At 43.6% G+C, this 22,610-nt stretch overlaps 1 protein-coding gene across 1 annotated transcript in view; it reads right to left on the bottom strand.

Annotated features, from left to right (window-relative positions):
• fbxl17 (F-box and leucine-rich repeat protein 17) overlaps positions 1-22,610 on the bottom strand; it is a 209,170-nt gene that overhangs the window by 118,011 nt on the left and 68,549 nt on the right. Inside the window, exon 8 of the mRNA XM_062381905.1 lies at positions 13,352-13,482. Within this exon, the coding sequence (XP_062237889.1) occupies positions 13,352-13,482 (131 nt within the window). The remainder of the gene's footprint in view (positions 1-13,351; positions 13,483-22,610) is intronic.

Below are 22,610 nucleotides of genomic sequence, written 5' to 3'. Positions count from 1 at the left end.
AGTCTTAGAAGTCAACTCGGGGGGGGGGGGGGGGGGGGGGCGCAACGAGGCTGATCGCTGCTGCTACGTCAGGTTTCTGGAATGACCACCACCTGTCCCACAATAAAAGGATGCTCACGTACTAGACTAAGACACTGTGCATCTTCTGGTCCTGACATTTTTTTTTACAATAAAATCCAGAATACAACTATGGATTCTGCTTTGGGTCCACTTTATCCTGCTAACTACAGAATAGGGCTGCTCAATTATGGAAAAAAATCCAATTACGATTATTCAGGACAATATTGAAATCAGGTTTATTCAAATGATTATTAATATGTTTGAACACTTCGAATCCAAAGTGTTCCCATACAAGATACATTTTTCTACCCTTTTTTTTGATCGAACGGGGCTACCCTCCCTCTGCCATTTTCCACTTGCGCTTTTTTTTAAATACCGCCGGGCCCCACACACACAACTCGCCTCCTTCACTTTACAGCTGCTTGAGAGTGAGAGCCAGTCAGCTAGGCTGCGTTGAATGCTTTGGGGGAAGGCATGAATTGCTCATGCGTGTCTCTTTCGAAAAAAATGCCAAATAATTGTTTCAACTCAATTATAGTAGTTTGGAGATCGTTTGAGCCAATAATCGAAATCACGATTAAATTCCGATTAATCGAGCAGCCCTACGACAGAATGTAGATGAAAACATAAAGGGTAAAAAAGTAGTCCCCATCCCAAATAACCAGACAAATGCAAAGAGGTTCATTCATTAGAAAAACTCTGGATGAGCTGCCACAGGTATAAGCAGTGTTCCACATACATTTGGTTTAGTGACAGTATGTATTCCTATTAGGCTGCTCTACTACTTCCAATTCTTTGTTTAGACTGTAGGGAAAAAAACAGTACAGCTTCCCAGCAATGAGTCAAAGAAAAGACTGCATTCATGTGCGTTTCAGAAAATTGTTTTCCCCATTTCCCACAAGGCTAAACAGAGAGAGCCAGGGACAAAAAAAAATAACCCTCATACCACAAGGTCATCGACGCCACACTATTCATATTTCTTCTCGCTCTGGGTTATGGCGAGCTCTTCCAAGCCCTCTCACCACCCACAACAACCACCTTTTTACTGCCTCCCGCTGGGATGAATATCCGTAATCTTCAGAATCTGCAGCCAATACATTTCCCCAGAGAGTTCTCTATCGTATTGAAGACTGAGGATCAAAAAGGGAGAAGCCCTCTACACTAATGTGAATACATACACATATTACCAGGAGTACGCCCGCAAAATTCACACTTACTATACTGTACGTGTGCACAGAGCCACATGCACACACTCGCTAAGCTCTAGAGACCCCTTTTAATAGTGTTTGGCTTCTAGAGGAACTGACAGGACCTTGGAGCAGAGGAGAGTTTAAATAGTGATTGCCTTGATGAAAGAAAAGGTGACGCCAGAGAAGGAGAGGAGGAGGAGGAGGGAGGAAAGAAAATATGGATCCGGTAAATGGAGGAAGATGAATGGAGGTGAGAATGCATAAGCCTAAGCAAATATGTATTACTGGTCTCTGAAGGGTGGCGGCGTGAGCTGAATAGACTGGGACTTGGAAACCACTGTTACCGGTGGCGATAAGGGACTGCTTCACAGTCCTGCAATCTGACAAAGGCTCAGTCGGTAATGGAAGCAGACCTCAGACCGGAAAAAAAAAAAAACAACACAGCAGCTTTAGCACATCATAAGAGCAGAGCATCAGATAAGCCAAACCCTCTACTGGTCCAACAAAGTAAACGTTTAAACATCAAAGATGTTTATCGCTCAGGATTTGTCTGAGGGGAACTTCCCCTTTAACTGGAACACCTGAAACTACAGCCAGAGCTACGGATTATTAATTAATTTGAATATGAATTTAAGAGCAGGTCAGCATACTGATTTGTGAGCCTTTAAAAGCTTCATTCTGCCTAAAGGCCTGGCTGCAAGCTCCTCTGAATAACAACTGTATGCCCCGCAGAGGAGTCCTGAGACAACACACTAAATCTCCCCCAGCTGCTGGGATGCTGTCGTGTCGCTGACCTTGTGCTTTGACCTCACCATGAGGAGGCTCCATTGAAAAGACAAATGTATCCCGAAGTCAGTGGGTCAGCCCCCAAACAAGGAGCCCGAATGTTTCATCCCAAACCAAAGTGCACACGCTAAACGTTTAACCACACGCTGATGAGACAGCAGAGAAACTGGTTGGAAGGAAAACCTCAGATATGAGTGAGGAACTCAAGAAGAGAAGAAAACAAATGCATACGTAAACGCACATTGTCAGAGGAGCTCATGCGGGCGCACACATCACACACACCACATACCGTACACTGTGGACAGACTTCACTTTTGGTTTCGCTCATGTTCTGAAGTTCGGAGGAGGAAGTTTCCAGAGTTTCTGGGCAGAATCGGGAGAGTGTTTTAAAACATCAAAGTTGAGGTTCAGAAGTGAGAAGGCGTGATGGAAACAGACAGGCCTTATGTCACATCTCAGGCAGGTTGGTGTTGACTGAGAAAGGAGGGAGAGGAGTTTGTCTGGGTGCGTGGAGAGTCAATGTGTGCGAGTCCTTGGGCTGGTGAGGTGATGTATTGGGTATTAACAATAACTGCACATTTGCATAAAATCTACATAGATATAAAAATGCACACATACAAATCTATCAGATCACATTATGGCCCAGGAGCCAGCACTCAAGTTGTTCATAAATTCAAACCCAGACAATCAGTAGAGCGCACACCACTACCAAGGCCCAACAAGGCCCTTACATTTATTTATATCATTCCCCAAAATATGGCAGAGTTTTTCATCTAGATCCATGAATTATACACTTTATTCTACCAAAAGAAAGTGATCCTTCCTTTTGTCCGGACTCTACCTGGGTCCTGTCCTTCCACCAGGTGTCGTGGAAAAATCCATTCAGCAGATTTTTCTTAATCCTGATCATCATAACCTCCTTAGCGGAGCTGATAGGTATTTAATAATCTCTCAAATAAATCAAGAGTCACCCCCAAATATCAAAAGGCACTACTTCACTACCCGATTAACAAAACTGTGAATTTTCAGTTCTGCTCCGCAAACAAAATGTACATGGTCAGATTCACACAGAGATAATGTTCCACTTCATCCAGCTCTTACATATTTGAGTGATTTGATGTGAAATTAAAAATGTTAACTTGCCTCCAATGACCCAACATTATGCTAATAATGTTGGGGTATTATTAGCATAAACACAACCTGACTCCAATGACCCAACATTATGCTTATAATGTTCAACTAAATGACTAAATCCCAACAGTTAACTTGGCGTAGTTGGTACCACTCACTTCAAACTGTAGAACACTACTAACTCCAGTTTCTCTCTACATGTGTGTACAAATACAACTTAAGATGCTACAGCGACTCTGCACAACTACTGGTGCTCCCTCATAACCTGGCATTATTTAAGACCTCAGTTTTAATGGTGCCACCAAATCCAGTAAATGACTGGTTGGAAACTATGTAGTAGTTACTAAGACCATTAGAACTTTATAATGTCACAGATCTAAGAATAGCTGGTGCAAAACTATCCAGGTGCCTCAGTCTGCAGTTGTGTTCTTAACTAGAGAAGTTGCGCACAAGCAGCTGGCGTATGCAGGTTTTTCAGAGTACACACACACACACACACACACTCTCATAACAAAACAAAGAAGTGGAATAACAATCAGCACAGCATTTGTCCCCAGGAGCTCCCAATACAAACCAGGTGAGCAACAATAGCAGTTAATAACTCCAATTTACTTTATTATTCAGGTCCCATCACAGAGCACTGTTTAAAATACCAATTTGAAACAGTAAATCAGCCATGCAGCAAAAAAAACGCAAATCTCTGGGGACTAATACACACACAAATATCCCACCAAACAAATCTGAGCAGACACACAGTCCCCTCCATCCATTTAGCAGGCTGTGATACCAGCAATTTCCTTTTCTTCTTCTTTGGTGGAAAACGGCCTTCATCTATTTCCCCTCTGCTCAAAACCCTGGGTAATTTTCTTAATCTGGGTCTGATTCTGAACATTTACATAAACATTTTCCCATTCGAGGCTCCCTTAGCATGGGTCTAATACGCAATTACTCCCCTCAATAGTGGTGGCTAATTACAGAGGTGTCAGACAAACAGGTAGCAGAGCGGAGGGGGGGGGCCTCTAACACAATGGCTGAGGTGCGATTCTGCCACATGGGACAGAGCGGCTCAATGGAAAGCAGTAAATTCATTTAGGCTGGCTTCATTAAACCCTGCTCCACGGGTCCTGCATCATGCGCTCCCCTTTGCTCTGCCGCTCTCCCTGCTCTCATTTGTGGGGCAGCGGATGTGCTGTGGGTAAGAAGAAGGCGATCACAGAAATGAATGCAACGCAGGGGGAATGGGGGAGACGCTGCAGGGAGGGAAACAAGGACGTGCGGGAGAGATGGAGGGAGATATACAGAGCCCAGCAGAGAGAAGAAGGGAAGCAAGACCGAGATGAGGGAAGGAAGGAAAGAGGGGAAGGGATGGTATCAATAACGAGGAGAAAAAAAAGAACGGAGCAAAATTACAGAAAGTGCTGGTGGGATGGAACAAGGGCATGAGGACATGTGCTCATTTGATGATAAAAAAAATAAAGCATAAAAGGATGAGCATATAAAAGAATAATTTTGTATAAGGCTTTTGTTTTATTCATCTGACCCAGTCTTCCAAAAGCCACAGAGAACAGAGGAAGAGGGAGAAAATTACAGCTTTGGTCCCCAAAGAGAGGCCAGAAGCCAAGTCTCCAGCACGGTGAAACAAGGGCAGCCCAGCCCCGCGGCCTCTTTACCATTTAGATTATACTGGCAACTTTCTGACCCCACAGTATGGATAGCCATCATAAGCCGCGGCTCCTGCAGCGTACCACCTGTAATCCAAACGTATTCACAAACAAAAACTTCCACTTGTGCGCACACAACCGCAAAGTGTCCACCAGCACAAACCCCACTCAAAGAGAGTGCTACTCGTTAAATGTACGATCTTTCCACGACTCACTTCGGCAACACTGCCTTTCATCTACAGCATTCTCTGGCCCGATATCACAGAGCCCATTCTGGGAGGACAGCCGATATCTGTTGTAAAAACCAACATTGAGGAAGGTATGCCGTTTCATGAAGGGAAAGAATCCACGGCTCTGAAAGTAATCTGAAGTCTTGGTGGGTTGAGGTCAAAGACGTTAGCTCCCTCCAGAGAGGGAACACGGAGCGCTGATGGTCGAGCATTTCCACAGGAGGAGGTGTCCGCTGCTTCGGTTCCTGGCCAGCGGAGCACTTCATGAGAACATTTCTGTGTGATTACAGTAACTACCTGCTCAGCCGACACATTCAGAGCAACTCAAATCACTTTTGCACATGAGCCGCGCATGCAGCTGCTGAATGAACACATGCGGGGGGGAAACACCGTGAGTGAAAGACACACACGGTGCTTCTAGGAGCAGGTGTCCTGTATCTGCAAGTAGTCGCAAATATGAATAGAACATAAATATTCACTTTGGCCGAAAAATCTAAGTATCCTTGAATTTGCAGAGAAATGTTTTAGTGTGCAGCAACTACAACTGCAGCATATTGGGAGATTTTTTGATGGAATTTTTCCAGAGACCATTTCAATTTAAGTTTGGTTAAGTTAAGGGTAGATAAGATAAGACAAGACAAGAGTTTATTGATCCACACACAGGGGAAATTCACTTGTTTCAGCAGCAGACGGGTCAGAATGAGGCAGACAAGAGAATACAAATGTAATAAGGCAACAGAACAAAAATGAAATAAAAAATACAGGCGATGAGCTCCTTTACACGTCTCTAACGTGAAAATCCGATTCTTTGACACATTACCCACTATTGTTTGGGTGAGACAAACATTCCTAATAGCACCTTTAGCTCAGCGGCCACTCAGCTGTCACTGACAGTGCTTCACAAATCACATCTTACGACTTCCAGACACGAGAGCACTCCAATCTCACTAAAGACCCCGGGGGACACAGGAGGACTTGGCATCATCTTCAGAGGTCAAGCTGAAGCCCTTCTGTACAGTAGGACAAGAGCAAATAGGGAACGTAAGTGAAATGTTCTAATTATTCTATATGACCTGTTTCAGTCGGCCAAGGGTTTGACTCCTCCGAGCGTGTGCGGGGAGCTGCTGGATGCTGCTGGCCTTGGATCTGTGCCTGAATACTACAGCAGCTCTCGCGCTGGTGCAGCCTATGAGCTCCAGCTGCTCGCCTTCATTGTGTCTCTGCGCCGCTCCACAAATGTTCCTCCATCTCCGATACTTATCAAGGCACTGGAGTTTGACACCGCCATTACTCAAAATTAATAACCACAGCAGCATGTTTATCATTGCACACTTTCACACCCAACCTGCCAGAAATAATCACCTCGGTGTTTGCGTGCGTGACAAAAAGACAGGAAGCGAGGGAGAGACACAGAGGAGGAAACAGACACACAACTGGAGGAGAGATGGAGTGTGAAAACGAGACAGAACAAAGAGACTGAGAGACGGAGAGGAGAGACACAACTGAGGGAGAGAACTGAGGGGGAAATATGCCTCGTGCACACATGTGCATGTGCCGTACCTAATCACTCTGCCTCCATTACACCTCGTCGATTTTCCTCCACACTCCTTCCTCCCATCATGTCTGACAACAGGGCAACACTTGCTCTCCTTGTGTATTCACTCTGCTAAGCAGGACTCTAATCTCCGCTGACAGCCAATCTGCTCCGACAAAGCAGGCCTGAGTAAATAAAAAAGGGGGCTTGGGTTTTTAATTTACAAATCGTGCGAGTGCAGCGTAGGGTCCTGCTGTGACTTCCCCCGGTCGCAGGAGGGAGCAGAGGCATGAAATTCTTCACAGTGGTCAGGCTGGTCAAATTTAAGATCCTTGTGCTGTGTGTGTGTGTGTGTGTGTGTGTGTGTGTGTGTGTGTGTGTGTGTGTGTGTGTGTACAAGAGCAGAGAAAGAAGCGACAAGGACAGGGGATGGCCCCTCAGCGCCTCTTCTCAAATCTGGAGAGACAGGTGGTGCAGAAACAAGACAAGGACAAATGTGTGTCGCTCGCTGGCTCAGGCTCCACTGACATTTTCCATGGCATTTAGAAAACATCCAACAAAACCAGAAGGAAAAAGAAAAGGGGAGGGGGGGGTGCTAAAAATAGTTGGCTGGAAGAAAACCTGTGTGCGGTTGGAAGTTGAGGTTGTACAATAGATGTAGACACTTCAAAATGAGCCCTTATCTTAGGGACCTGCTCCCTTTCCAACAGCCTGCTGCGATCTTCCACTGAGGTGGAACGCAGCGGCTGAACTCAGCAGCCGGAGAGGTCAGTCTGAGAATTCGTACCACAGAGCAACCGCAAGTTTGTCATTTGACTTTTATAGCAGTGACACTCAGCTGACGGTGGCCCCTACTTATATCGAGAGTGTGCAGGTTAAAAGAAGGAAACAAACCCAGGTTCCCTCTCATTACCACAGGCTGCGTTCCCTGGGCCCTATGTTTATCTGAACTGTGACAGTGACATGTAGAATTAACAATCTTCAGTCTCTATTCCATCACACACAGTTAAGAATGAGAGCCTCCGAGCGGCAGCAGCCGAGCAGCATTAGACTGTGTGGAGTGGAAACAAAACAATCAAACTTTTAATCCTTACTGCAGGATGGTGTGCGAGATGTTTTTCCTGTTTCCAATCTTAAGCTAAAACACATGTCCTAGAAGCTAACAATTCTTTGAAATCTTTTACATGAATTTCTTGAGTGTGCACTTATCAATATGTTAAAAACAAATATTGTTATTGTATGTTTCTCTGAAGTATCTCCTCCACCAGCATCAGACCTACCTCTCTGCTAGTTTCTCTTTGTTTATGGTTGGGCCACTTCAATATTATTTCATCCCTATTTAAATGGTTGAAGACACTTTTTGTTCAATCATGTGTTAATAACGACACAAGTTGGGTTTTTCCCAAATTCTGAACAAATAGAACAAACTTGAAATTTTAATCACAGGGACCTTTAGGAAATATGCCTGTATATGAGTAATTTTCAAATATGTTTTTTTCCTAAATATTCTTCTATTACCGAAATAGGGCTTAATTCATGCATTTATCAAGTTGAAAAAAAGGTTAAGATGATTTAATATAACCTGATCCTCCAATTCAAAAAATGTTGATTAAAATTCAACAAAAGATTTCTCTCAGATTCAAACAGAAGTCTGGATACAAGCACCGGTCTCTGGGTTCGCAGCCCTGTGCTCTGTAAACCCACTATCCACCTCATTCCCTCATGAAGGTTGCGCTTCATTCAACATCATTTTTCGGAGAAAGGGTTGGAAAATAAGATTTTCTTCTAAGGATGAATAGGGCTATATTAAATTTGTGATTGCTTATTCCTTTCTGAACATGTAATTGCACTATGATGATGAAGGGTAAATCTTCGACTCTGATGTCTGATGTCCAAGAGTAATTCATTTCATCAAAAATATCCTGAAGTACATTTTGAAAAACACGGGCCTTGGTCTACTTCACTGTGACCAACCACGGTAGAGAACCCTACTGTCATTTGACATATCATTGATCACACTGATGCATCATATCCTCGTTCAGTTCTGGGGTTTAGCTGAGAGAGCTGCTAGCTGGCTGCAACCGAGGCTATTTGGAATGAGCCTCCAAATCCACACGCCTCACACTTCTGTAGAGTGAAGGTTTCTTTCTTTGAAATGCTTTACCAATAAGTTTCTGCCTTATGAGCTCCTGAAAGTTGGAAGGGGCCCCTGGTCATCCCTCGTGAGGTCCGATTTTTCTTTTTGTGTTTAAAGGGGGCTAAAAGGTAGAGCAGCCAATTTGGGCTGTGATTTGTGACGCTCATAAGTGAGATATGCGGAGAATGTTGGCCTTGAGAAAAAAAAAGCTAATAAGGGGGGAAAAGGGATGGCTCTGTTTAAATGAAGCTGTTGGAAAGACTGAGAGTAGAAGAGAGAAAGAGAAAGAGAGGGAAAGAACTGCAGGGAGTTATGGAACTGCCCAAATTCCAACAATATAGACCCCATAAAAGAAATGACTTACTAACTCCATGCATCTGACTGGAGGTCAGTTAACCGCAGCTAACTCACAAACGCACACGCACACACAAGCATAGGGTCACGGCGGAGGACACACATCAAGCTGCATGTCAACACAGGCCTTGTGTCCAGCAGCAGGGTTAATGTTAGCTGAAGAGTGGCTGCATCTTTGTTTTCGCCAAAACCACAGAGGACGCCTCTTGGCACACACACACACACACACACACACACACACATAAGGCTGTGTGTCCAAATGCATGACATGTATTTAAAGTTCATGTTTAAGAAAAGCACAATATGGTGGAAGACTAATTTAAGAAAAAGCAAAATAATACGATAAATCAACAGAAGTTTGTTGTTCAACAGAAATCAAGAATACGCCGTGCACACGCAACACAAAGGCTCCACTGAGTTTCTGCAAGGAGACAAAAAGACGGACAGCGAGTAACAAAAACACGACAGAAAACCGTTTAACTTTGACATTGTGTTCTCAACTTGTTTCTAAAATGATGCGGGAGCAGCCATTTGCTCAGCCGTTTCATTTTGATCATGACTCGCTCCCCATTTCAAACGCTGTGACATTTGAAAGACACAATCCGTTTGGTCCCCCATCATCGCTGGGAGAGGATACAGAGAAATAGCAGGGCCAACAATGCCCACCTGCAGCACATCACATCGCCTCTCCCCGAGAAATGACAGGGACCACAAAATAGGCTTCACACTGGCACAATCTGCCCGTTGGACGGTTGACGATGGGAAGTCCATATTTGGTCGTCATTTCTCGCTTTGTGACACTGGGATGCTGCTTTTGGCGATTTGCTGAGGAAGATGGAGGGAGCAGGGGGACACAGTGTTTATTTTTCTCTTTTTCTTCATGATGAGAGAAAAGGAGGGAGAGAAAAAGGAGAAGAAGTGAAGGAGAAATGAGCAAAATGCTTTACCTCCCACGGAGCTCTATCTCTCCAATGGCCCCTTGTCGGGGGACAAATTGATCCTGGAAATAAGGGGTCATTTCCTCTGCCTGTTTACCCGCTCACAGCACACTGTCACCCGTTGGACACACACACACACACACACACACACACACACACACACACACACACACACACACACACACACACACACACACACACACACACACACACACACACACACACACACACACACACACACACACACACACACACACACACACACACACACACACACACACACACACACGCACGCACGCACATGCACACGCTGACCCAGCTGTGCCCTCACAGAGCTAATGTGAGGGGTTGAGTCATTCTAGTCTTCACTTGCTTGACAACAAGCAACCAACCTGTGTGTGTGTGTGAGTGTGTGTGTGCGTGTGCGTGCGTGTATGTGTGTATGTATGTGTGTGTGTTTCCCTGATGGCAGCAGTGACCCTGAAGAACTTTGACTCGTTGAACTCGTAGCTAGATAAACAATTTCTTAATAAATGATGTGGAATTATCTGCATACAGATAAATCATCAAATCAAATGTGATTTCAGGAAACTAACTGCACCAGCACAGGGCTCCAGACTGACCTTTTCAATTAGGTGCACCAACACACACAATTTTCACTCTGCCTTTTTGGTACGGCTATTATACAACTATTAAACATTTTCTTGACAGTTATATGTATATGATCATTTTCTAGGGGGTTGGGTATCGCCACTGATTTCCCAATTCGATTTGATTTCGATTTTGATTCAATAAGTTTCAGTTAAGGATATTTCATTAGACAATACCAATTTTGCCTGGATATGAAAGAAATTGTGTTTGGATTCATTTCATCTAAAAAAAATGTGGATGCTACTTTAACCGTTTCACCTCTCAAACACCGAATGGAACAACAGGCGAGGAGTAGGTGCAATATCACTATTGTTGATTTTCCATTTCAGTGAAAAATAGGTCACAGACATAAATAAGATAAAGAATTTGGGTTCTGCAAAAACTGCATGAAAAATGATACACACCATGGTTCCTCACACTTTCACCATCGCCTTCCTCTGTCACCTGAATCTGTCTGTAAATATTACCTCCTCAAACCAGACTCACACTACTCTCTGTCTCCCTCGCTCACAAACACACACACACACACACACACACACACACACACACACACACACACACACACACACACACACACACACACACACACACACACACACACACACACACACACACACACACACACACACACACACACACACACACACACACACACACACACACCTCCAAATTCTTTGAACCGTGACGACCACCCACACAGTGTCTCCCTTTAAATAAATCTCCTCCACTCTGAGTGTGTGACTGAAAAGTGTAACAATAAAGCAACTATGACTGGAGGCTTTTATGTGCTCCGAGTCCTTGAGCAGCAGTCAGCATGTACACAATACACACAATACACACGCTCACAGAGCCGGGAGGCAGAGCGGAGCAGCCAACGGCCTGTGGTACCTCTGCTGGTTTTTTAAAGTCCTCCTCTGGTGGAGGGGGTGGAGCAGTGCAGCATCAGAGCAGCAAGCATGTCAGACTCCTCAGCTACGACTGTCCACCTCAGCCTCTCACCCCCCTGCTCCCTCTGCCTCATGCTTACACACACACACACAATATCCTAGCTTCATCTAACACACACGCACAATTTTAAATTCCCATATTCCCACAGGTGATCCCAACAAATCCAGTCAGACACACACACACACACACACACACACACACACACACACTCACCTTCAGCCCCTGAACCAATGAAGTCAATATTATGGAATCAATGCAGTCTTGAATCAATGGAGGCTGTGCCCATGTGTGTGTCTGTGAGAGTGTGTGTGTGATAAAGAGATGAAGTTGATAACACCATGTGCTCCTGTGAGGATTTCACCAAACTCCATGTTTTTTTATTGAAAGGTGGTGGGTAAGATATTACCATAACCTTCCCACCACATGTATGCTGTAAACTCAATAATGAAAAAAAATGTCACACATGCCTGCACACACACAGACACACACACACGCACCCATTGTTTCTCTGCACTGTGGTAAATTCAATATTGAATTCATGCCAGAGTGGGAGTACAGTCGGCAGAGGAGCCACAGTCTTAGCTGTGAATCAATAGATTAAATAGAAACATATGAATAAAACAAAAGATAATAAATAAAAGACGGGATGGTTTACTCTTCCCATCATATACTGGACAGCCTCTCTCCCATTTGTGAACTTCGGGACAGAAAGAAGAAAAGGAGTGGGAGCAGCTACAGGGACGACCAGAGACAGACAGAAAGAAAACAAAGAATGACTTGGCTCTTTTTATGCTTTTAAATTTCTTCCGTTCTCATGTCCGTCTCTCTCCATGTCAGTGTTTGCATAAAGAGCTTATGTGTTTTTCTTTTGCATGTTTGTTTTTGCTTTTCATCTGAAGTATCTGAATGTGAGCAGTATACACCATCACGCTGTATGTCATACTGTCAACGTCAGCGCTGAAACATCTGTGCGGCCTTGACTCAAGAGTCACACGCGTCAAAATCGTTTCTCATCTTTTCCATTTGTGAAGTTCACGGGTAATTATGTCAAACTTGTTTCAGCTCCAAACGAGCGTGAGTGCGGTCTGCGTGTGTGACGCTATTAAAATCCTTAATCGACTAATAGTCACTGGATTTCATCAACCAATCAATGAGGCGATTCAACTGAAAAAAATCATTCAAATTGTTTCGCTCCTCCGCCGCAGACGAGCGCAGTCAAGCAGATGACCTCCAGATCTGGTGCTTGTCAAAGACGAAGGCATAATTGTGAATATTACCACGATGCCTGAGACGTGATTATTACTTTCCATAAATGACTAACAGCTAGCTCCCCCATAAAAAAAATTACTAATCAATGATTCTTTGTCAACTAACACCATAATGAGCCATTAGTCAAATAATTTACGGAGTCGGGGGCAGCACCCAGAACCATTGATCTCCTTTTCTTGGACTCATTATAGGAGTATTGGCACACATAGTAAAGAACCTACTGTAATACCACTGGTGGATTATAAACCTCCATTTGAACCTAAGTTGACAGTTTTTCTCTTCTTTCATCTTGCCCTTACATTTCCTCCTTTTTTATATTTTCTTGATATATTTCCTGTTCGGCTTTAATGACCTTTGCTCCGACCGAGTCAGTCAGTCAGTCACGTTGTGGCCCAGAAAACACATCGACACTGTACACTCCACGTTATCCTCGTCTTTATGAACAGAATCTCCTCGACAAACCTGTCGTTGATGCTCCAGTTGAGGCAGAGGTTGAGGGAGCTGAGGTTGCGACATTTCCTCACCACCTCCATCACCGTCTCGTTGTTGAGCTCCGAGATGTGCCGCAGGTCCAGGACACTCAGGTTCCGCAGCTGCAAGGAGAAACACACGCAAGCACATGAATGATTTTATCATGTTTTATTCACACAGAGAGGGTGAGCTGTGCAGAACAGACAACCAAGTAACAACACTCAGTATCGATCATAAACCTCAACTCCTCCATGTTAATAAATGGGACTTAACTGAGGGCAAAATCATTGTTTCTGCATCCACCCATGTCAACCATCGAAAATGTTTGTGACTGTATATGTGGACTGTTCCTGCTCCAGGTACAATATATAATGTGGGATCAGATAGGTAGATATTAATTGATGGTCGACCATTAAAAAAACCCTCAAGTGTATTTTTCTCTTATCACACTGATGTATGTTTAAGTTTATTTCTAACTTGTTATTTGATGCTATGTAAACATCATGGCTGACGGCTGAATGCCAGATGATTGGTCGAGCTTCAGCAGCACCTTGACACCAGTGCTCCGCTCCAGGATCACAAAAGCCCAGATTCTAACTCAGAATGACCCCATCAAAGCAAAATGGCAGCGTTCAAATGCGGGATGCTTTGGCTTCGTTTTTGTGCAGTGGGAGGAAGTGAAGACGCTTCAATCATCTTAAAATGCAGTGATTGGAAAGCAAGCACCACATTTCCTGTCGGTTCAGAGAGCGACCATCGGTTGATTCTTTACTGTGAATAGTGCAAAAAAAGATAAGAGATGGAAAAGAGACATTTTCTCGTAAAGAATTTGCGATATACAAGCCCACTGAATTACAGCAATGAAGCATCTCTGAGGAATGTGAATATGTGTGTGTACTCGGAGTAAACTTGTCTTCTGCCACATTTACTGGGAAAAACATGAATGCAAAATGAAACCCAACAAGGCGGACAAATGCGGCAAAATTGCTTGCTGTCACTGTTTACCATTATGCTTCTGCACGCCTGGTGTGAGGGGTTACCTTCCACTCCGTGAATTCACTCTCCTCCTCCCTTTTCATCTCTCCGACTTTTAATAATCCCTGTCTCTGATCTGAATACCTTATAAGAGGAGCTTTAGATTAATCCTACAACCCAAATCTCTACTTTGTGACGCTATATTTATGAATCGGTTTTTCACGTAGCAGCCCGGGTGAATTTCTCCTGATACCTGCTCAAAACTATTTAATGCACACGTACACTCGTACACACACTCCTACACACGCCAGGAATGCAAGATGATAGAGGTATGATATTCCAGCCAGCCGCCAGGGAGGCAGGGAGGTAAATGTCATGGCCGAGGCTAAAGAGAAAACAGGCTTACAGTTGGTGTTAAGATCACTGAGCACTATTGTCAGCTCCATAGGCATGACATATACCAACCAGCAGGAAGACATATGGGGGGGTGGATAAGGAACACGGCATGCTGAGTGAAGTAAGCACACATGTAAACACTCTCCTCTTTCCCCACATCCAGGGAATCAGAGATGCACACCCAGGCTGCTAAAAATAAATAAAAAAGAATGTGTGATGTGCGGCATTGCCCTGAAAGTAATAATAAAAAAGCTTTCAAGACCTTTACCTCCAACATAAAGCTCCATTTGTCTCTGTTCTTGTGTGGCCTGTGGCTTCGTTTTGTTTCTCCTCGAGAGAAAGTTGGCTCCACACCTCTCGTGATAAAGGGTGTGCCGAGGCATGAAATAAACATGGAGCCGGTTTTGTTTGTGGCATATCCTCCCTTCTAGTGTGAGGAGACGCGGTATACTACTGAAAGAAACATTAAACAGCTTGTGTGTGCAGAGAGGGGTTAGCTAAACTGACATGATAAACAACAGTATTTAATGAAAGGGAAAAACCCTGGACTCTGTGCATTAAGGCAAACACGCACATGAAAACACACAAAAACCCGCAAAAGCACACACAAACTGTCATATGCCACTGCGGCCAGTGTTGGATCGAAGTGCTAAATTATTCATGCAGAATGGGGCTGATTTGTGTGTGTGCATGTCTGGTCTATGTGCACGCACGTGTGTGTGTGTTTGTGTGTGTGTGTATGTGTGTGTGTGCTTGTGTGTGCACCTGGTGGTATTGTTTGCATAACAAAGGCAATAAAAAAAAATCGTACTTGGAGATAGACAAAGTGACCATTGCCTCTAGTATTTATAGACACAGGCGTGCACTCACACTATAAATAAGAAAAGGGAACAGCACACATGCACATCCTCACACTCACACAGTCGGGTTCTAGCATTCAATATTTATGGTTATTAAGCCCGAAGTAAATTTCAAAAGCCCCAACATCAAAAGTAGTATTTGTTCTCCAAATCTTCAAAACTGCTTATGCCTGTTAAACAGAATTCTCTACTACAACCAATAGAAACCGTTCCATTGATGTGGACAGCCAATGAGAAACCAGGCCAACCAGTGTGAGTTTTGATTGGCCAAGAGTGTAGCTAGGTCGAACAACGTCTGGAAATTAAGCAGATGTCTGCATGAAAGGAAAAAAGACAGAGTCAGGCCTCAGACTGAATCTTTGTTCATCCACCTGTGAGAAAACAAATTCCACTGTTTAGTCGACCTCCCGAAAGAAAAATATCCTCCAACCCCCCCCCCCCCCGAAAAACAAGGTCCTGAAAAAATAATAACTTCTCAGTAATTAGTCACACCTCCAGAATGTGACAGGCCGCACTGTTTGTTTTCTCACCGTTGACAGGTTATCATAATTTAACTCAGGTAAAAAGTTTGAATTCTTCCAGTCTTATTTAATCATTTCCACTCATAATGAAGCTTATTTTCTGCTCAGGTTTTTTTTCCTTGTGATCCAATAATAAGCGGGGAAGGAGAGCAAGAAAAATAAATGCAGACGAACGGAGGGAAGGGAGCACGAAAGCTTCAGACAAAGCCGGTGGTTCACATAGAGAAAAAGACAGACGGAAAGAGAGAGAGGAGAAGAAAAAAAGTCAAACAAGTGAATAAAGAAAGTGAGAGAGAAATGGAGCCAGAGAATAGTGAGCAGGGGATTTGGTGAAGGGTTGTGCAGGTTTTCTGTGCTCGTTGGCTGAGGTCTGTAACCAGGCAGAGTTTGTCTCGTCTTCTCTGAGTTGGCAGCTACACCTGGATCATTATTCATGCTGTTCGTAAAAACTGTGAAACCTGCAAAAATCCAGCTGCTCTGAGGCCGACACGTCGTGGCAGCTCACTTGAATAGCACATGCTGATTATAGAAATATTTCACAGACTACGTGCACACGCGTTTACGTGCACAAAAGAAAAGTGGTGGAAAGTGTCGACTGACAAAAAGTCCTGCATTTGACCAAAATTGTACAGAACTATTTTATGATACTGCTACTTCACGTCAGGTTTCTATTAACAAATGTTATATTATGATATTTTATATGATTACCAGTAAAAGTATTTAATGCAGAAAAAAATACCTGCACCTTTACAACTTGAATATTAAATTGCTTTTTTACTAATGCATCAAAATAATGATCCCACAATATTTTAACACTATCTAACTATTTTTTAATATGGCTAATTGTACATTAATCTGAATCCTTCTTCAGGATAAAACATTCACAATATAAATGATGATTCTAGCTATAGTAGTTAAGTAGATTTTTTTATAAATCTGCTATATTATGTTGCAGAACCCACAATATTTTCTTTATATTAAAATACATTTTTCGATATGATTTCTGTCTATTTTAATTACATTAATACTTGCTATAAAATATGTACATATAACAATAATTATTATATTTATTATTAAATGATTATTGATAATAAAAATTACAATAATACATGTCTTATCATAATCAGTATTAGTATAATGATGATGATTATTATTATGAATAGTATTATTATTACCAAGAATGTGTATAATGGTAATAGAATAGCATTACTATTATCATTATTATCATTATTGTCATAATTAATAATCATAATTATAATAATAATTGTTATTATAATTATTATAAAATAACAGAAGCGCAACTCTATGAATGAGCCAAATCATGGGTCATAGACCATCAACATACCACCTGCATTAGAGATAAGATCTCTTCTGTACAGAGATGGATGAGAACATAGTTGTTGTCTGAGAATTGGCAGAAGCATCTCATTCCTAAATAAACAGGGATTGTTTTAATTCTTTCCACATGAGCAGAGATCTGTGTGCTCCGAGCAGTTTGGCTCTCACCTGCATCAATTAGAAACCTCTCTCAAACAGGAAAGACGAGAGGCCGAGTCAGAGGTCAAACCCAAAACACCAGCAAACCAAAGAAAAACAACTGGCTGCTCCAAAGGTACATTATCCCTCAGCCAAGCAACGGCTGGAGCTCAATATTTGGAGAGGCTGATTTGACACTTTATTACATTAGTGTATGTCACAGTCTGGAGCACAGGGAGCGTGTGTGAGTGAGTGTGAGTGAACCTGCCTAGGCTCTGCCAGACTGCCCCGCTATAACTACCTGTGCTATTACTGCATGTATTTACACAACGTCACGATGCCAGGCAGGAAGTGGAGCTGCCGCGGAGAGCGTGATGTCATGGTTCGAACACATGGCACAAAGCTGTGAGGGTTCATGGCTGTTGCTCTCCGTCAGCCTCAGTGTCCCAGCTGACAAGAGGCCACATGACATTTCAAATAGCACGGACAGAGCAAGTATTGTTTGAGTCACAAGAAGCCAAAATGCAGGAATCGGAAAATACATTTCTTTTGCTTCGGTTTAATTTACAACCACTTCAAGATTTAGTACGCGAGTTAAGTCAATGAAATACAAATCCTACTAAGGGAACAGCATATAGATCCACAGAGAAAATAACACATGCATGGAGGAGCTTGGAAAAAAAAAAAGTAGCTTTTTCTTTTAGTTGAACTGGAACAGTAGAAGCTCGGCTGTCAGAGGGGAAAGGATTGGTGGAAACCAGTTTAAATCTTTTAAACAATGCAGGGGGAAGTTTCGACAGTCACTTTGAAGTTTTATTCAAAGTGACTGAGCAAGAAGTCAAAGTCGCAGGGGTGTTCTCGAGGTGGCATTGTAGCCCTGACACATTTTGCTCAGCTGTCCGCATGTGTTAGTGGCGGTGTGAGCCGGGATGAGGCGAGCGGCGGCGGTGTCGCCAGGTGAAAACAAGTGCACGCTCATGCATACGCTCTGTTTTTTCATATTGGAGAATCCCAGACAGTTCAGTCAGACAGGAGAAAGCTGTGTCCAGACAATCCCTCTGCAGACACAGACACATACACACATATATATACACACACACAGACACACACACACACACATAGGCCTGAGCAGACAGAAGGATATGAATATTTGAAAAAGGACTGAGGCAAATACTGCAAAGGCCACGGGTTTGATATCACAGATACATTGTCTGCATCAGTCATGGCCCAGTGAGCTGATGAGTGAGTGAGTGAGTGTGCGTCCCTGCATGTGTGGTTAAGTTCTTTCTTTATCTGTCTCGTGCCCATCTACTGTCTATCACATACTTTCCCTCTGCTACCCCCTTTTTTCCTCTCCCCCTCTGTTTCCCTTTCAGTCGCTAATCCTGTGTGTGTGTTGGTGTTGATAACAAACTCAGTGGCGAGGAAAGGCTCGAGGAGATAGAGAGCGCCGGTTCCTCTTCGGCGCACTAAGCCAAATGACCACATAGGCACGCACATACGCACGCACACACATACGCACACACATGCACAAACCGATGCGACAGCGCCGGGTGACAGGCGCAGCGCTGTGACACTAGTTGGGCCAATAATGAGACATGATATCCCTCCCTCCAGAAGTCAAAAACCTCTCTATCTCTGTCTGTCGCGGGGTTAAAAGTCTCAGAGCCAAATGAATTATTCTTCAATTACTCTTGCAAAAGACACACATCATCCGCCGGCTCTCCTCCGCTCATTATATTCATAAATCCCCCAATCTCCTCCATACAGCAGTGAAGAAAATTATTACAATTTCCACTCATTCTGCGACCCCCACAACCCCATTACCTTTCTTCCTCCAAATCCCCTCTGCTCCTTCGTCCCCCCCCCCCCCCCCCCCGTTATCCTCTCCGCCACCCCTGAGACACAATCCAAATGTACAAGTACACAGTCACACACACGCACACATTTATACATAGGGAAAAGGTACACATAGCGTGAACGCACACATGTTCACAGTTCTCTGGTTTGTGTTTGGGGTTATCAGTTTGACACAGGGCACTGTGATTATGTATTTCCTGTGCTCCAGTCAGGGGGAAGAGATAAGGGGCCAGTAGACTACAGCAAAGCCAAACACCACTCATCCTACATGGGGCGGCAGTGGTGGAGTGGTGGGTGCGAAGGTGACAGTGGCTGAAGACCTGTATATCTACCTTTTGTGCATCACCACTTTAAAACCTGCTTTCCAACCTGTGCTCGAGACAATTAGTGTACAAGAGTGGAAAGCAATAAATAAAACGACTTTATGTTTTCCTCCTCTCAGAGGTCGCGAGCCATATTTGAACTCGGGATGTTGCGAGCACACGCTGCTCCACTGAGCCACCAGAACCGATGGAACATGTGATTCTGGTTATGAAATTAAATAGCTTCCCTGTCGTAAACCAGACTGTTTTATTTGCTCATAAACACACAGAAAGAATGAGGTACTGCCCACAGTCCAATTCTGTCAAACTTTGAAAGCATTTATCAAGAGGTTCAAACCTTTTTTGGAGAAGAACAACAAAACCGCTGGAGCGGCACGGACAAATTAATCTACAAGGCCCCAAATTAAGACCAGAGACATCCGCGCTCCGCACATCAGAGAGACAACACAGAGCTATTACAGTCTCCCAACGCATACCTCCTCTCATCTCTGACACATTTTTCAACAGTCTCTCCATTTGTTATGTCTCCGGCCTGCTCTCTTTCTCCTAAGGGTGGGAACTTTCACACACACAAAAAAGGCATTTTGAGGCCCACTGTGTCTTAGGGCAGTGATAGGCTGATGCATGAGGAGGGGCATTGTGGGTATGCATGACAAGCAAAGGGAAGCCATCAGTGGGACATCTAAGGCTGCGGGAATGAAGGCTCTCTGGCACCCAGAGCCGCTCGCTCTCAAACACTGGCTCTCTGATAGAGCCGACCTTGGACTTAATCACTACCAGAAGAAAAAGAGCACCACTTGACAGGAAGATGGAGAGACAGAGGGAGCGTGTGTGTGTGTGTGGGGGGGGGGGAGAGAGAGAGAAAGAGAGAGAGAGATAAAGAGAAAGAGAGAGAGAGAAAAACAAAAACCACAAGAATTAAAGAGGGAAAAAACTAATTTATTTTTATTTACTAAAATGGCGATTTAAACAAAAAACTATCTAAGCTCAAAATCTGTTATAATACCCATCCATACTGACACACCTGAAAATGCAAATCATTTGGCTGGACAATAAAGCAATAGGCTTATCCAATCACCAAAATTCCATCTCTATCGATATGTTGATTATGCATTTGCATGCTGCAGATTGTGCAGTTGGTTGCTCAGTTATAGAAAATTCTATAGAAATGAGGAAAAACAATGAAAGTGGAAAGTAAGGAATTTCTTAAGAGGTGGAATTGCTCCTGAACTCAAGAGTTTGCAAACTCTTTACCTACGCTTATAAGAACCAATCAGGAAGCAAACGCAGGTGACTGTGTCCGAGCCTGGAACGTTTCCATTTTAGTAGTGTGGACAGCAGGTATAAACATACCACATTTCAAGAATATAGTACTGTGAATGTAGCCCCACACACACACACACACACACACACACACACACACACACACTTCTATTGTCCTTCCACCTCTGGGCTTGTCACTGGGATGACTAAAGAGTGAACCCGCTGAAACCAAATTAGACCAACACACAAACACATACAGTCGTGCAGACCGCCCAACACAAATGTATCGAAGTTCTCAAATTAGCTGCTGAGGGACGTCCCATCACTGAAAGCTGTGGGACACACACAAAGTCTCCATCCCGAGGCGTTCTGTATCCATTACGCAGCCTTGCAATGTGACAAGCCTCATCAATAAAAACATTATTAATGTCAAGAGCTTAGAGTCGGCTTCACTCCAGAAACCAACCATAAATAAAAAATTACATTACACCCCTGGCAGGGCAACACAACAGACCACATCAGACATGCATTTACTTTTAAAACCAGCCCGTCTTTTTGTTCTGGCGTTTGAAGCTATATGTGATATGTGATTCCCGAGCAGCGAGGAACGTGTTAGAGAGCTTGTTTTGGATTAGAAGTCTTTTACACCCTCAGCCAGCAGAAATCTTGATTTTTCCTTTCAGCCACTAACAAGATGATGATTTATCAAACGGCGCCTTGCCACAAATATTGAGTTGTGTCGCCGATCACAGAGGAACCGCACAGCTCCCGTTGGACTGAGACACTGCAAAGCCATTAGAGGAGCATCAATGCCACAGCTTTACAGTTACTCTACAGACCCATCTGCATTGAACTCATCACCATGGGTGGCCTATTTCAACCATCAGCTCACTTGATTAAGAAAATACGATTTCAATTGATTTCCTCACACCCTAATTCCAGAGAAGTCGGGATAAAAAAAGACCATCAATTTGAATGAGTGTGTCATATGAGAGAAGTTAATAAAAGTAATGGATTTTCCTTTTTCTGATGATAGCTGAGTTGCAAGTGAGTTGGGGGTGCAAGATTATCAGAGAGAGAGAGGGAGAGAGGGAAATCGAGGAAGAAAAGAAGTGGGAGGGAGAGTGCTATAATCGAACGAGAGAGGAGCGCCGCAGTCCTGGAATCGCAGGCAGGTCCACGGAGTCATCAGAAATGCAACGATTCTAAACATGAATATGATTTTCAATCGACACTGGACGGGACCAAGTGGGAATGAATGAGAGGAGGAATCGACTGCTAAATGAGATAATTACAGTCAGATATTAGAGAGAGAGAGAGAGAGAGAGAGAGAGAGAGAGAGAGAGAGAGAGAGAGAGAGAGAGAGAGAGAGAGAGAGAGAGAGAGAGAGAGGTAAGAGAAAGAAACAAATGAATGAGACACGTGATGGGGCAGAACACAGAGAGAGATGCTTTAACTGTATATCTGTGAATCTGCGGTTAAGACCGTATCACTGAAACATTTCCATCTCCGCAAGATTCACAAATCACACCCGGGCCAGAAACTATATTCAGAACAGTATAATAATATTTTAAGT

This window comes from Platichthys flesus, chromosome 3 (genome assembly GCF_949316205.1).
Source record: "Platichthys flesus chromosome 3, fPlaFle2.1, whole genome shotgun sequence".
In the NCBI taxonomy this organism is placed as follows: Eukaryota; Metazoa; Chordata; class Actinopteri; order Pleuronectiformes; family Pleuronectidae; genus Platichthys; species Platichthys flesus.
The sequence above is the reverse complement of the archived record's forward strand: the minus strand, read 5'-3'. Positions and strand labels throughout refer to the sequence as shown.